Source organism: Macrobrachium rosenbergii, chromosome 53 (assembly GCF_040412425.1).
Source record: "Macrobrachium rosenbergii isolate ZJJX-2024 chromosome 53, ASM4041242v1, whole genome shotgun sequence".
Taxonomy (NCBI): Eukaryota; Metazoa; Arthropoda; class Malacostraca; order Decapoda; family Palaemonidae; genus Macrobrachium; species Macrobrachium rosenbergii.
The window spans coordinates 26,362,162-26,375,640 of NC_089793.1; the positions used below are offsets into that span (position 1 = coordinate 26,362,162).

The 13,479-nt window shown below is 42.1% G+C and overlaps 1 protein-coding gene across 5 annotated transcripts in view; it reads right to left on the minus strand.

Moving 5' to 3' along the window:
- Positions 1 to 13,479, minus strand: part of LOC136834371 (late secretory pathway protein AVL9 homolog) — an 82,715-nt gene that overhangs the window by 39,866 nt on the left and 29,370 nt on the right. For all 5 annotated transcript variants that reach the window (XM_067096916.1, XM_067096914.1, XM_067096913.1 and 2 more), the window contains one exon: positions 5,005 to 5,113. In XM_067096916.1, coding sequence (XP_066953017.1) covers positions 5,005 to 5,113 — 109 coding nt within the window. The remainder of the gene's footprint in view (positions 1 to 5,004; positions 5,114 to 13,479) is intronic.

Here is a 13,479-nt window from a genome sequence, read left to right on the forward strand (position 1 = left end):
CGTAACTCATACGAAACTAGGCTAGGCAAAAACCAGAAAAGGGTTTATCTTATTGCCAGGGTCTCCTTTCTCCCCTTGCTAGAGGAAGGAGCAGAATTGCTTCTATGATTCTAGGAAAGAAAAACAGAACAGGTGCTCGATGTACAGTATAATTCCAGCAAGTGTCGGTTTGAGTCCCATTCTCTGCCTGAAGCAAGAAAAGCAGGGGGAAGGGTAAGAAGGAGGAGGAGAGGCCAGTCACTCTTGTAATCCCTCTCACTTCCAGAACTGTACACCTTAGGTGAGATGCTACCTGTCCTCTTATAGTAGCTGAGAAAGATAACAAATGCTGTTGAGCAGCCACCACAGGACCAAGGAAAGGAGGTTCCAAAGACTTGTGGGCAAAAACCTGAAGGCAGAAAGACACAAATGTGGCCTGATGAGATCACAACTCTGCTTTCAGACCGGCAGAAACTTTCGGAATGCAAGGGATGGACCAAGCCATTGACTCCGTGAGGTCTCAGGCAGAGTGTACAGGTGTCGTCAACGTCAGCTGCAGATTACACCCTTCTGATCGTCTCATGAGGCCAGAAAGAAAGACGTGTCCTTGGACACTTCTTTCTTGGGCAAGTTAGTATTAGCGGCAAAGTCGTCGACATCCACTGCACATGTCCAGACTTCTTCAGAAAGTACCGCAGCACCCTAACAGGACAAAGCAGCGACTGATCTGGATCATCAACTACAAAGTCCAAGGGGGAGGGGATCATGAAGAACTCGAACCTGGCAACATGTTCCGACAAGTACGGAGTTTGCTACAACATCCGAGATGTAGTTGAACTACTGATCCCCATCCCCTGAATGCTCACAGCAAAGAAGATCCACGAAGATTGTCTATCCTCTTCTCCAATGCTGGAGCGAGACAAGAGACGGTTTTGAGAGTCGGAACTCTGTCTGACGACTCTTGCAAGGGCTCGAGCGGAGCACAAGACAGGAACCCTAAACGAGAATCACATGCTGTCCAGAGACCTCAGGTCCCTGGGAGAGCAAGACTGATTGAAGCTTCTCATCAGTAGCTAAATTTCGACTGAGGAGATAGGGGCTACTTTCAGGTGAAACACTAGGCAGAATGTGGACCTAAGTCTTCACAACTGAACCGGAGAGAAGCAACTCCCAGTGAAGAAGACTGCATCTGAGAAAAGAAGCATGTCGCAAAGAGAATATGCAGACATAGAGGTTCCTGTCGATCAAGCACCAGCCTAATTCCTCCCTCATCCTTTGAGAGAGGAAAGGATTAAGAACTGGAAGCAGATCTTCACTCTCCATGAAGAGAATCCAAGGCGAAGCTTCCCCTGAGGGGACAGCTTCTGCACTGACGACAGGACACTGAAGACGACTAGCTCTAGTCAGGCTGGCTGCTCCCAAAGTTGGGAACACGGGAGACGAGACGGAACGGAAGTTTGATGAAAGGTGGCTGAGTTCCGGAAGAAAAAAAGATACTTCTCCTAAAGGATATCCACTGTCAGGTCTTGGCTATGTTGCTGTCATATAGTCCAATGACTTGACAGTCATTCCTTCATCAAGGCACCAGCAGGAAGAGAACGCCATTCCGAGTGTTCTCCCTTCCTCTCCTCTCTCTGCCCTCTTCCTGATGGAAAGAGGGTTGAAAGACACATACATATGCACCCTTGCTGCAAGCGCCCTTGGAGCCTGAGACTTCTTAGGGGCTGAGGAAGGACTAGCCTGCCATCGTCTGGAGGACAAGGCAGTTGCTCTGGCACGTTCCTTGAATACTGCGGTGTCTACCTACTCTCTGCGAAAGAGGGTGGCAGAACCAAGTAAAGGTCCATTCCTGAGGGAATGTGATGACTCAGGACTTGCTAGGCTGGAGATCGGAATCACGACAGTGTCCATCTTCTTAGCATCAGAATTGCCCACAGTTTGATGTCTGGTGCTAGGTAGGCGAACCCAACCCCAGACTGGAACAGTCTCTAAAAGGAAGAGACCTCTTCAGGAATGATCGCATCCGAGGAGGCAAAGCTTTGAAAAAGTGAAGGATCACAGATTCATCAGGAGACTACCTGGAGGGACACCATAATGATGTCCTCCAGGTTCGCTGTCTCTTGTTGAGAGAGGGAACACCCTTCGCAGCAAAGAGAAACAGCGAGAGATCCGAGTCTGGAAGAGCCAGAGCCAGGACAATCTGCTAGTTGGCATAAGACCCCTCCGAGGCAAGAAGAATCACTTCTGTCAAGGAAGAGGAAGGGAAAGGAACTTGATTGGGTGGCTCGACCAAAATGAACTCCTTGTCCACGGAAAATGTATTCATCTGGTTGAGAAAGCCCTTATAACAAGCAAGGACCGTGGCAGGCCCTACAAAACCCCTGCAAGGAGTAATGAAGAGTATTCACAGGGGACGCCGTGGGCCTCTCCCTGAGATCATTGTGCTAACGAATTGGCATGAGGATCTCTGCAAAAAGAAAATCGAGGGTGTCAGCATCCCAAAGAAGACCCTCAAGTCGTCCTGGGGCGTGACACTCCCAATCTCTTCTCCTTGGAGGGATAACCTTGCCAGAACCCAGAAAACCATCCCTGACTACTTGGATGTATGGCAAGCCAATCTGAGAACCAAGGCTGAGATGTGGATCCTTGTAGCAGAACTCCGATAAGAAACAAAACTCGTTGAAGTCCTCTCTATCTGACTCGCATCCCCTGGCAGCAACCGAAAGGGTTTGAGGGAAGAGGAGAGAGGAAAAGCACTTTTACCTGTCCTGCGAGAAGTACTAGCAGGAGAGGCTGACTGCGGGTGATCATCGGCAGCATGGAGGAAGGAGAGAGCTAATGCCACAGCAAAGCGCTAACCTGAAGAGAGCAAAAGTTCACTCGAGCTGAGTCTCCTGAAGGAAGGAGAACCTTGACAGCATTCACTTCGCCGAACCGAGCAAGCTGAGCTGATTGCATACTGGGTGCACAAACCGAACAGCATGAGCTGAGCAAGCCGAGCGAGCAAGCCGAGCTTAGCAAGCCAAGCCAATCTCGAAATGAGATTGTTGGCTAGGCGAACAAGCAGGGGTGAGCTGAGTCAGTCTCAAAATGCGATCGGTGGCTGGGCGAGCAAGCAGGACTGAGCTTAGCTGAGCTGGGAAAGCTCGTCTGTGAACTAGCGTATCCTCAAGACATGCTTTAATCTCCTCCGAGGCCAAAGCCCCTCGAGATGAAGGTTCAAAGGGGATTCTTGTCTGCTAACCCAAGTGCTCAAACCCAAGGGTCTGAGACACGAGTTTCGGAACTGTCAGAGCACTCAAAACGAAGCAGGCAGGAGGTGTCGAAGCCTAACCAGACCAGACAGCGAACTCCCTAGTGCTGGTTTGGGGAGTGGTGGAGACTCTGCTCGAGATCCCAAGGAATCCGAGTGCTCAGCCAAGAGTTTGAGTGCTCGACAAGACTCCCGAATCTTGTAATAATCATCTGGAGTAAGCTCCTCTCGGCTTCCAGAAAACCGAGGAGGGACAGACACAAAATCAGTTTTAGACACAGACTTCTAAGAACTGGAATTGAGGGCATGGCCTACTCGAGGCCCCAGAGACATTAGACCCCAATGGGGAATGCGGATTGGTTCCCAACCCAAAGGGCCGGGAAGAGCCAAACAAGAGAATGCACTGCCTCCCAGGTGAGAAGTAATCCCTCAGAAGTCCTACAGGACCTCTGAAGGGAACATTCTTGCCTCTCCAGGCGCTCGAACCCTTGGGACCGAGACGCCAGGCTGGGAACCTCACCAAGCACTGCTTTGGAACTGATCCAGCACGCAAAACAGTACTGCAGGAAGAACCGAGACACTTGCATGTCTTGGTTCTTTCTCTCACCATGTGCCTGAACCAGGACGGTGAGAGGTCTCTCTGACACCGGTTCGGGATGCAAGAGACTCCGCAGATTCTCGAGCACTCGGTGCGACTCGACAAAGCCGAGCACCTGACACAGCACCAGTCTAGATGAAGAACCCCTAGAATGGCAGTGGGAACGCAAACCGAAGTCTGCGTGCCCGCGACTTTGAAATGCAAGACCCTGGGGTAAGTGATTCAGTTCCCGAGCCTGAAGGCCAGGAAGAGCCGATGATAGATCCCACTGTCTCCTGTAAAGGGAGGCAGCCCCTTAAAAGCCCTTTGGTGGGACTTCTTAGGGGAGGGAGTGGGAGCCTTCCTCTTCTTCGGCTGACGAACCTCAGAAGAAGAAGGGGAGAAGGCAGTAGAAGACGAAGTCGAAGATAAAGTTGAAGAAGATGACTACATCTCACAGGACTTTTTCCTCGATCTCTTCTCCTACATCTTGCACTGGATGGTGGTCAGGAAACATAAACCGCCAGGGCAGTTAAATCAGGAAGCGCAACGGGAGCGGCCCAGGTGACAGGAACACCAGGAGAAGCAACAGGAATGACCAGGGCAGCTGAGGCAGGAGGTATGACAGGAGCAGCCCGGCCGGCATGAGCTTCAGGAATGTCAGTAGCGGTGACAGGGGCAATCAGGCAGCTGGGGCAGGAGGCACAGCAGAAGTGACCTGGTGACTGACTGCCAGGGCAGCAGGAGCAGACGTGGCCACAGGTATGACAGGAAGCAGTGGCGCAGCATACAGGAGTGCCAGAGAACGAACAGCAGTTGGTCCACCTTGTCAGGGCACAGTATTGACAGTGACGTGGGGATCTTAGCCATTACCGTCACCATGGTCGCTGTCGAAGTATACACTGTATGAGGGTAGCCTTCCTGCCACAGGGGAACTCAAGAACTTAACGACAATCAGGCAGAGAGCTCCAAAAACATGTCTGCACAGCATGACGGCCGAATCAGGCAGGCGGGACTCCTGCCTACCGGATCATAGTTACTGCCTAACCACCTTGTTCAAAAGTTTTAATGGCCATTTCCAGCTTCGCTGTAAGTAATTCCTAATGTACAAGACGGATGGATTGTATATCGTGTAGGAACAAATACTGTTTAAATAAAACTATGCTGGAGTATAACCTCAAGTAAGGGAACTCACCATTGCAACTTCTGTAACTTGCATGGAACTTCCTAGAACTTCTAAGCTACCACTGTTATCATCAGTGACATCCTGCGCTTTCTCATTCTGATCCTGATCAGCCTCATTGCTGTGAACAAAAAAGTACACAAACATGTCAACTAAATCTATATGTACTGGATTCCTAATAATCCAACTCCAAACTAAAAGAATCTGCACTAGATTTGTATTCCTGACCCACATAAAATACTCCGAATAATGCTTCCACAGACTGGATGATAACTTTTTCTTAAATGGGAAAATGAAAATGAGAAGAATGGCAGCAAACCTAATAAGATTTGGTTCAATTATATTAAATGAACTAATAGTCTCTTACTCACTGATTCCTATTCTAATTCACCAAAGTTTCACCAAAAATATTTGGATCTTATTAAACTACATCACTACCCTTTTCATTAAATAAACAAGTCTAAAATGACTAATACAACAGGATTCTTATAGGAAACCTACAGATATGATATCTACCTAAAGAACTAACATATCTAAACATCTACGACACAGAACATAGTTCTGTACAGTCTGTTGTATGATTACAGCAGAAATAATCCTATTTAAGTGCCTGCAGAAAAATTTTGGCTTCTCTACAATGATCTTTGTGAATACTGTAACTTGATATTTAGAAGATATATCCTAAGCAATGCATTATATTTTTAACTGAGTTTATCATTGTACCAAGTGCTAGAAAGCCTTGATATCATCTAGTTTCAGAAAGCTGGTTTAATCAAAATTCTAATTTCTACATTACTTCATTATAAAGAGTATAAATTAATGGTCTGAGATTTTTTAGGTATTTTGTCAGGTCCTAAACACTGGAGATGAATTACAGTAAGATTCCCTGCAATTTTAACAAAACGTCATGAGCCTACATGAAAGAGTACCCGAAATTATAAATGCCATTTACATGAGATCTTCTATGCAAGATCAGTTTAAATAGAAATGCTTTCTTCATTTACAATTAGAATAAACGAATACATGGAGATAAATGACACCTTAAACAGACTAAATTTTCCAATAACCATGTCCCTGAAGGGGCTCAAACATAATTCCCTAATGAAAAACTTTCTCATGAAAAGCTCTTGCAAGAGAAAAAATAAAATTCCCTTCAGAAACCCTATTTTCAAGCTCAGCTACTGCAAATCCTTAAATAAATCCCAAGAACACTAGGTTGATGGTGATTATTACTAAAGCTTATGATAAAGATAAAAATATCAGGAAACAGAAATTAAGAGTTTCCTCAAGATTATGGCTTAGCCCTCTAAAAATAATTTTCTTTCAAGTTACTAGTAACTCCTGTCTAAAAATGTAAAAGAAAATTACTTTTTCCATCTACAAAAAATATGTAAAATATTATTCCATAAGAAAATAATTACAAAGAACTGTAGTTTACAATATTTTAGAAATTTGATTGAAATAATTTCAGTTCTAAATATAAATACTATTATCTTCACATACCCTGTAAATGAAGATAATTCAGTTGTTAGTATTCCGTGTTAGATATTTAGAAAACCATCAATTAGTAAGTTGAACTATAAATCTGAGCCCTCTATAAAAACCCAGCAACCACCACCTTTAGAATTTATGCATAAGCAGTCTCATTATTATTTCTGGTTTTGGCACAGGGCACTAAAGCCTAAATTCCAAGAAAACTAGATCCAGCAGCTAGCACCATCAAGACAAATGACAAGGGATGCCATATGAGACTTACAGACAGAAAGCATTACCACACAAGACTTAACATTACAATACCTTTGTTTCTTATTCCCTTGGGATTTTTTTGTTTTTTTTGTTCCGCTTAAATCACAATGAAGTGTTCAAATTGCAAGTTAAACTACTATTTAGTCTATACACAAAACTGAACTCCATCATCCATTTGAAAATTTACAACTACAGCACATAATTATCATGTACAGTACACAGCTACTATGATAAAAATCTATTTACATAATGTATTATTAATTTTAATAATTACTCTATTCACAATCTGATTTGTACTAACTGGTCAACATATCCCAAACTTGCTAAAGATTTTATAACCTGTAAAATAGAAAAAAATGCCAAATCCCTATGTCGCAACAAAATTCCGACTCACAATTTATAAAACTTCTCAGTGAACTCTTGCAAATTTATGTGAAATTCTCTGACACAGAGGGATTGGTATATAATTAAAAAATAAATTCATACTACAAATAACTTCACCATGCCCAGATGATGATGTAATATCATCAAACACTTAAACAAAAACTAAGCATAAAGACTGCATTCGTAGCAATGCACAGTATTTCTAATGATTAATGCCTCCTGTGGCATTTTGTGTTTTAATACCTTTCTGTGCATACATGCTCATCCAGCAGGTGGTAAGCAAAATAAGATTAACATGTGATCAATTTTACAAGGAAAATGTTAATATTTGCACTGCAAACGAATGTAACCTATGTGCACTGCAAATGAAGGTAACCTTGACTCCTGAGTTCCAAGTAAGTTGAAATGCAGTGTTCATCACTTTTAAGAGACCTTCCAAGGAGACAAAACTTTTTGTCCACAGATGTGGTTGATTTCTGAGTGTAAACAAACCAGTATGCATTAACATTAATGCTATACTGGATTTAATGACATCATATCACTCTGTGATGACTGATGCATGTTCCAACCAACATAACCAGATCTAACTCATTCAACTTACCAAGGTATGTAAAAATTAGTATAATACCAGAGGGTTCAGGGGTTGGGAAGTAAAATGTATACAGGGCTCCTTATGTAATAGGAATCAAGGGGAACTGACCTGCTTGGAAGCTGAGAGAAAAAGTGTTTAAAATTAAACCCACGTAGACAATAAACCAAGCTGACTTTCAAACACAAAATAAAAGGCCTTAATTGACGAACTTCAGCAAGGCAAAAAGGTAAGGACATGAATTTTATCCCATATACTAAGCTACCTCAAAGAGGATAGATATTTGGGTGATGGAGGATAAATATACAAGGAAAATAGAACTCGGTCTTTCAAAGGAAAGGAGAGATGGACAATCATACAGATGGATTCACCAGTGTTGGAATAGGGTGAGAATTTGGGCGAGATATTCTACAAATAATAGCAAACAAAATGCATCTCTGTCCGCCACTTAAACAAGATAACAAAGAATACACTCAGGTACCACAATGTAATTGGTACCTAGTTGTCTAGTCTTAGTGTCAGGAAAGCTTGAGAGAGCCTACATTAGAATGGTCTTTTTTGGTGACACACCATGGCCTTTATCGTAGGCTCTCTTACTGGAGGCCATAACTGATCACCTGAGGATCTTGATTCCTTAAGTTCCAGGTAAACTTCTTATCTTCTGGCCCAACAATAAAGTAAATTAAATAGGATCAAGGTCAAAGCCTCGTTTCTCAAGGTGGCAAACCAAGATACTGCCCATTAGACAAAAACTACAATTACCCTTCTTATGAGATTTCTTAATGCAAAATGTAGCTTCCTATAGTACTGCAGAAATGAGGACACAAGAAAGTAGGTTCACATAGGCCTTTGGCAGGGAGAAGAGAATCATGAGATCAAAGAAAACTGGGGTATACTATAAAAGTGGATGAGTTCAAACAGCAAAAAAAAACAAAGGATCATGACAACCTTATCTAAAGCAAGAAATTAATTGGGAGGGAGCATATTGAAAATAACAAAGATAGTGTTTTCAGCAATGAAACACCCCTTGAGAATCTGTTCATATTGCCAATGATAGTAATGTGTATGATATAAATTTTCATAATAAAATTTATTATTTGGATACTTACCTACTGTTAAAATTAGCTTATATCGTCGATCTGACAGGCGAGTTGGCATTTAAAAAAAAGATTGAATGCCTGCCTGGATGACTATCTAGTGCACCTGTTCTCCAGCAAGTGTGTTTCGAATGTTTTAGCTCTTGTCAGAATTCTCCCTGACAGCTCACGAAGTTGTGGGGAGGCTGGGAACAGAACCCCCACCTTTAACCGGGGACTGCTGGTACACTTTTCCTGAACCAAAACGGGAGCGAAAGGCAGAACTAAAGAGGAAGCCTCAGCACTAACTAAAACATTAGCAGAGGAAAAGCTTAGGCTGGGTATGGATAACTACAGATGAAGGACCTGTAGAAGGGGAAGAACCAACAGGTTGGTAACCTGACCTAACTAATTGCTTTTGCAATCTATCTGCTTCCCTTCTCTTCCTACACTAATGAACTTAAGCAGAAAGTCCTTCGAAAATCCCTACTTCCTCACGTCTATTCCCAAGATCACACTTTATACCATCACAGCCAGCGTAAACTGTGTATCTCGTAAAAAACCAACATCCTGCTAACACACTCTTAGCCTTGATTCCAGTGGAGACATCCTAGGAAAAATAAATGTACAGTCCCATGATAGCAACAAACAGCCATGAAATACCAACAAGCATCTATACACAATGGAGGCAAGGAGAATTCTGACAAGAGCTAAAACATTAGAAACACACCTGGTGGAGAACAGGTGTACTAGACAGTCATCCAGCCAGCCATTCGATCTTTTGTTTGAATGCCGACTTGCCTACTGGTGTGGAGATATAAGCTAACTTTAACAGTAGGTAAGATTCACCCCAAATACTGTACTGTAATAAGTTTTTAGGTCAACCTAATGAAGTGGAGAGATCACAGACATGGTTAAATGATGGTCATACAGGCATTAGGTGGTAAAGGACAAAAACAGAAATCAACAATAATTACACTGTATTATGAATCATACCTTGGGGAGGGTGGGCAAGGTAAGAAGACTATGCTTCATTATAGGGGGAATTAATTATTACCCCAAGGTGCTACAAGTACTCTAAATATCCAAAAAGCCACAATTGCATATGGATACAAAATACTACCAACAGGTCTAATGTATGGTCTAAATCTAATGATTTCTTCCAAAACCAAAATATTAAATGCCAAAAATGACTATTCTTGAAATACCTATACAGTAATTAAACATTGTAATCAGTGTAATCTACAATCTACCTTATCTATGTTAAGTTCAGTCAATGAAAACCACTAAAAAATAACATAACATTTTTTTTAAATTCCTTCTTTCTGTTTATCAGGGAATTCTCTAGTAACAGTACACAATGGTTATAACATAGTACATCTTATTATCTGGTCTTCTCTGTCACATAGTCATCTACCAGTTATATATTCAAAAGTCAACATATGCATCCAGAAATTAACTTTCACATTTGCTTCAACTTTTCATTTTAGTCTCTCATAGGTAACCATGAACAGCAACAATTACTAGTATACAAGGTGTCATCACATAAATAGTATCACTCTTTATCACTGTTAAACAATTGCAAAGAACTAGGAAAAGAAATGGCTTTGCTATTCCAAAAGTAGAAAAGAAGTAGACTGTATGACCAGCCACAGACTGGCTAAACAGCAAACAGTTCCAGTTTCCAACATCAAAATGTTTTTGAGAAGCACAAAAAGATTCATACAGAAAATTAATAATGTGGATGATATACAATTAATCTGATACTGTTCTTGCTAAAAAAGAAAAATATCTCATTGTTAAAAATAAAAAATATTACATCACTACAAAATACACTGTACCTGTAGCCAACATAAACTAGAATATTCAAAATGGGCATAAAGTACTTATATTTTATGATACAAAGATGTAGAAGGAAGGCAAAAGGTGCTTAAGGCAAGAGTTATTAAATTTCAGAAGATATCTAACAAAAAGTCAACACTGTTCTCAGCGCAAATCCTTGTTCAGTTGGATACCACTTCTGTATACGTAACAGGAGTTGCCTATAATTCATCAATAATATTTTACTACTAAGCATGCTAGACAGGGTGGGAATACTATAACAAATTCACAATTAATTTCAAAACAACCCCTAAACCCTAATCACTGCATAATTTACCATCATTCTATGGTATAAAAAAAGCAAACCTTGGACTTTTACTTATCCTTACATTAAACTAAGATGGACAAATCAAGGGCTGAAGAGCTGCTTCAAATAATCAAAGTGGTAATCATATCATAAGTTTGGCATCCCCCGAGTAGGAGATCACTCATCTCACCTCGTAAGAGATTGGCACTCCGCATGAACATAGTCAGTTTGTGCAGCACTATAAGAAGTACTAGCTTTGGAGTAGAAATGAACTTTTCATAATAAAACTAATATTGTAATACTTACCTGAACACCTGAATTCGACCATAATCCCACTAGCCTGAACAACTCTCAATTACCAATCCACTATTGGGAATTTTAACAGCCAGCATTACCAATGGTGCAGGTAAAATCTTGCCACTTGAGCTACCATAACAAACGGTTGGCAACGCTGACGCAGGTGTGCGCCGACACTCCCACTTTCGTCAATTGCTTTATTCAAGGTCAAAATTGATGTAGGGAAAGGAGGGTGGGAATCATTCAGGTGTTCAGGTAAGTATTACAACATTAGTTTTATTATGAAAACTTCGTATTGCAATACACTCCCTGAACACCTGAATTTGCCCGATTAACAACATTTAGAGGAGGAGGGATCAATTCTATTGCATGCCTTTTGACAACCGCAGCGCAGAGATGGTAGCTCACCAACCTGCTCTGCATAAAATATCCGTTTAGTCATACATTCACCATATCAATCAATGCTTTTAGTAAAGAGACATGTTGGAGAGTACTTTGATCGACAGTCAGGTCAGTACTCTTGGTATGTCGACCTCCCATGTGGCTCTTCAGAACCTCTCATGTATGGAGGAGAATGAGGCAGAGTGCAGAGGTGCTGGCCCTCCAGGAGAACCATCTAAGTTTGCGGCCCACCCCCTTTTTTACAACCGCAGAGATGGCAGCTTACCGATCTGCTCTGTGTAGGATATCTATTTAGTTATACACTCACCATATCAATAGATGCTTTAGGTGACGAGACATGTTGGAGAATACTTTGATCGCCGGTCAGGTCCATACTGTCCCGGTGTGTCGACCTCCCATGTGGTTCTTCAGAACCTCTCATGTACAGAGGAGTATGATGAACCTCCCATGTGGCTATTCATAGCCACTCATGTATAGAGGGAAATGAAGCATGTGCTGAGGCGCTGATCCTCCAGATAAGGCCCGATGATCGACGAGCGAAGAAGTATCTCAGCGCCGACGAAATAGCCTAGCCTACTAGAGCACCCCCTTGGACTCTCGTAGGGAAACTATCAAAGACTAAGATACTTAAAACGTACTAAACCTAAGTTCATGTGATTATACTATCACTGTTGCCTAAGAATTCTAAAGACTGAAAGGAATTCCTCTATCTGGTTAACCTAAGAATCTGCTCACTAAGTGAATAACACCTCAGCTAAATGAACGCACCCTAGATAATAGGCTTCGCCGCTACACGCGGGCTAAGAGAATAACCCTCTGAACCTCCACACTAACCGAATACCCCCTCAGCTAAATGAACACACCCTAGATAGTAGACTTCACCACTACACACTATGAGGCGAATCGAACGTCTCTTAAGTAAAGAAAGTAAACACTGACACGGACTTCCAAGTAGCTGCCTCCAGAATAGACAGCACTTAATAATTCCTTAGAAAGGAAGATGAAGTGGACATACTCCAAATACTCTGTAGTCAGGGGAAATACAGAACTGAGGAAGATGAAGAACAACCCTGAGAAGCCTGGAAAATCACCTCCCTCCAAAAGTAACTAACTGCATTCTTTGACAGCGGATGGGAAGGATTCCATGGAGAGACAAGAAGTGTGTGCGGAAGCGGACGGAGTTTCCCAACCATTGATAAATAGACTTTAATGCTCACACCAGACATAAAGATATCTCTGCTGGATTGCCAGTAATGAACACTTGCAGATTAAGAACTTTAAATGAATGAGGCAGAGTTTTAACCTACGACTCTGTCTTTGCCACAAATTCCGGAAGACACAGACAAATACGTATCATTTCCCGCATAGGAACCCAACCTAGAAACTGCCTGAAGCTCGCCCAACCCTTTAGCTGAAGCTAAAGCCGTAAGAAAAAGCAACTTCTTAGTCAGTGTCTTAATGTTATAGCTTCAATGTGTTCAAAGGCAGGGGAACGCAAGAAAAATATTGAAGTACTGTACCTGTATTTCCGACAAATGCCATGGAGGGGCCCAAGTCGGCAAGACAGGACGTTCAATCTTAAAAGAACATAATAAATCATCGATTATCTTACTCCTAGAGATTTCAGGAAGGTGGAAACTAATTGTACTGCTAGAGATTTCAGGAAGGTGGAAACTAATTGTACTGCTAGAGATTTCAGGAAGGTGGAAACTAATTGTACTGCTAGAGATTTCAGGAAGGTGGAAACTAATTGTACCGCTAATCGTTGAACGGTAGTCAGCGCTAGCCGAATACGAAAGACCCTTGACTTTCCGAAGGAATAAAAGAAAATCAGCTATTTTGGCTATGGAAGGTCTAGAGATGGA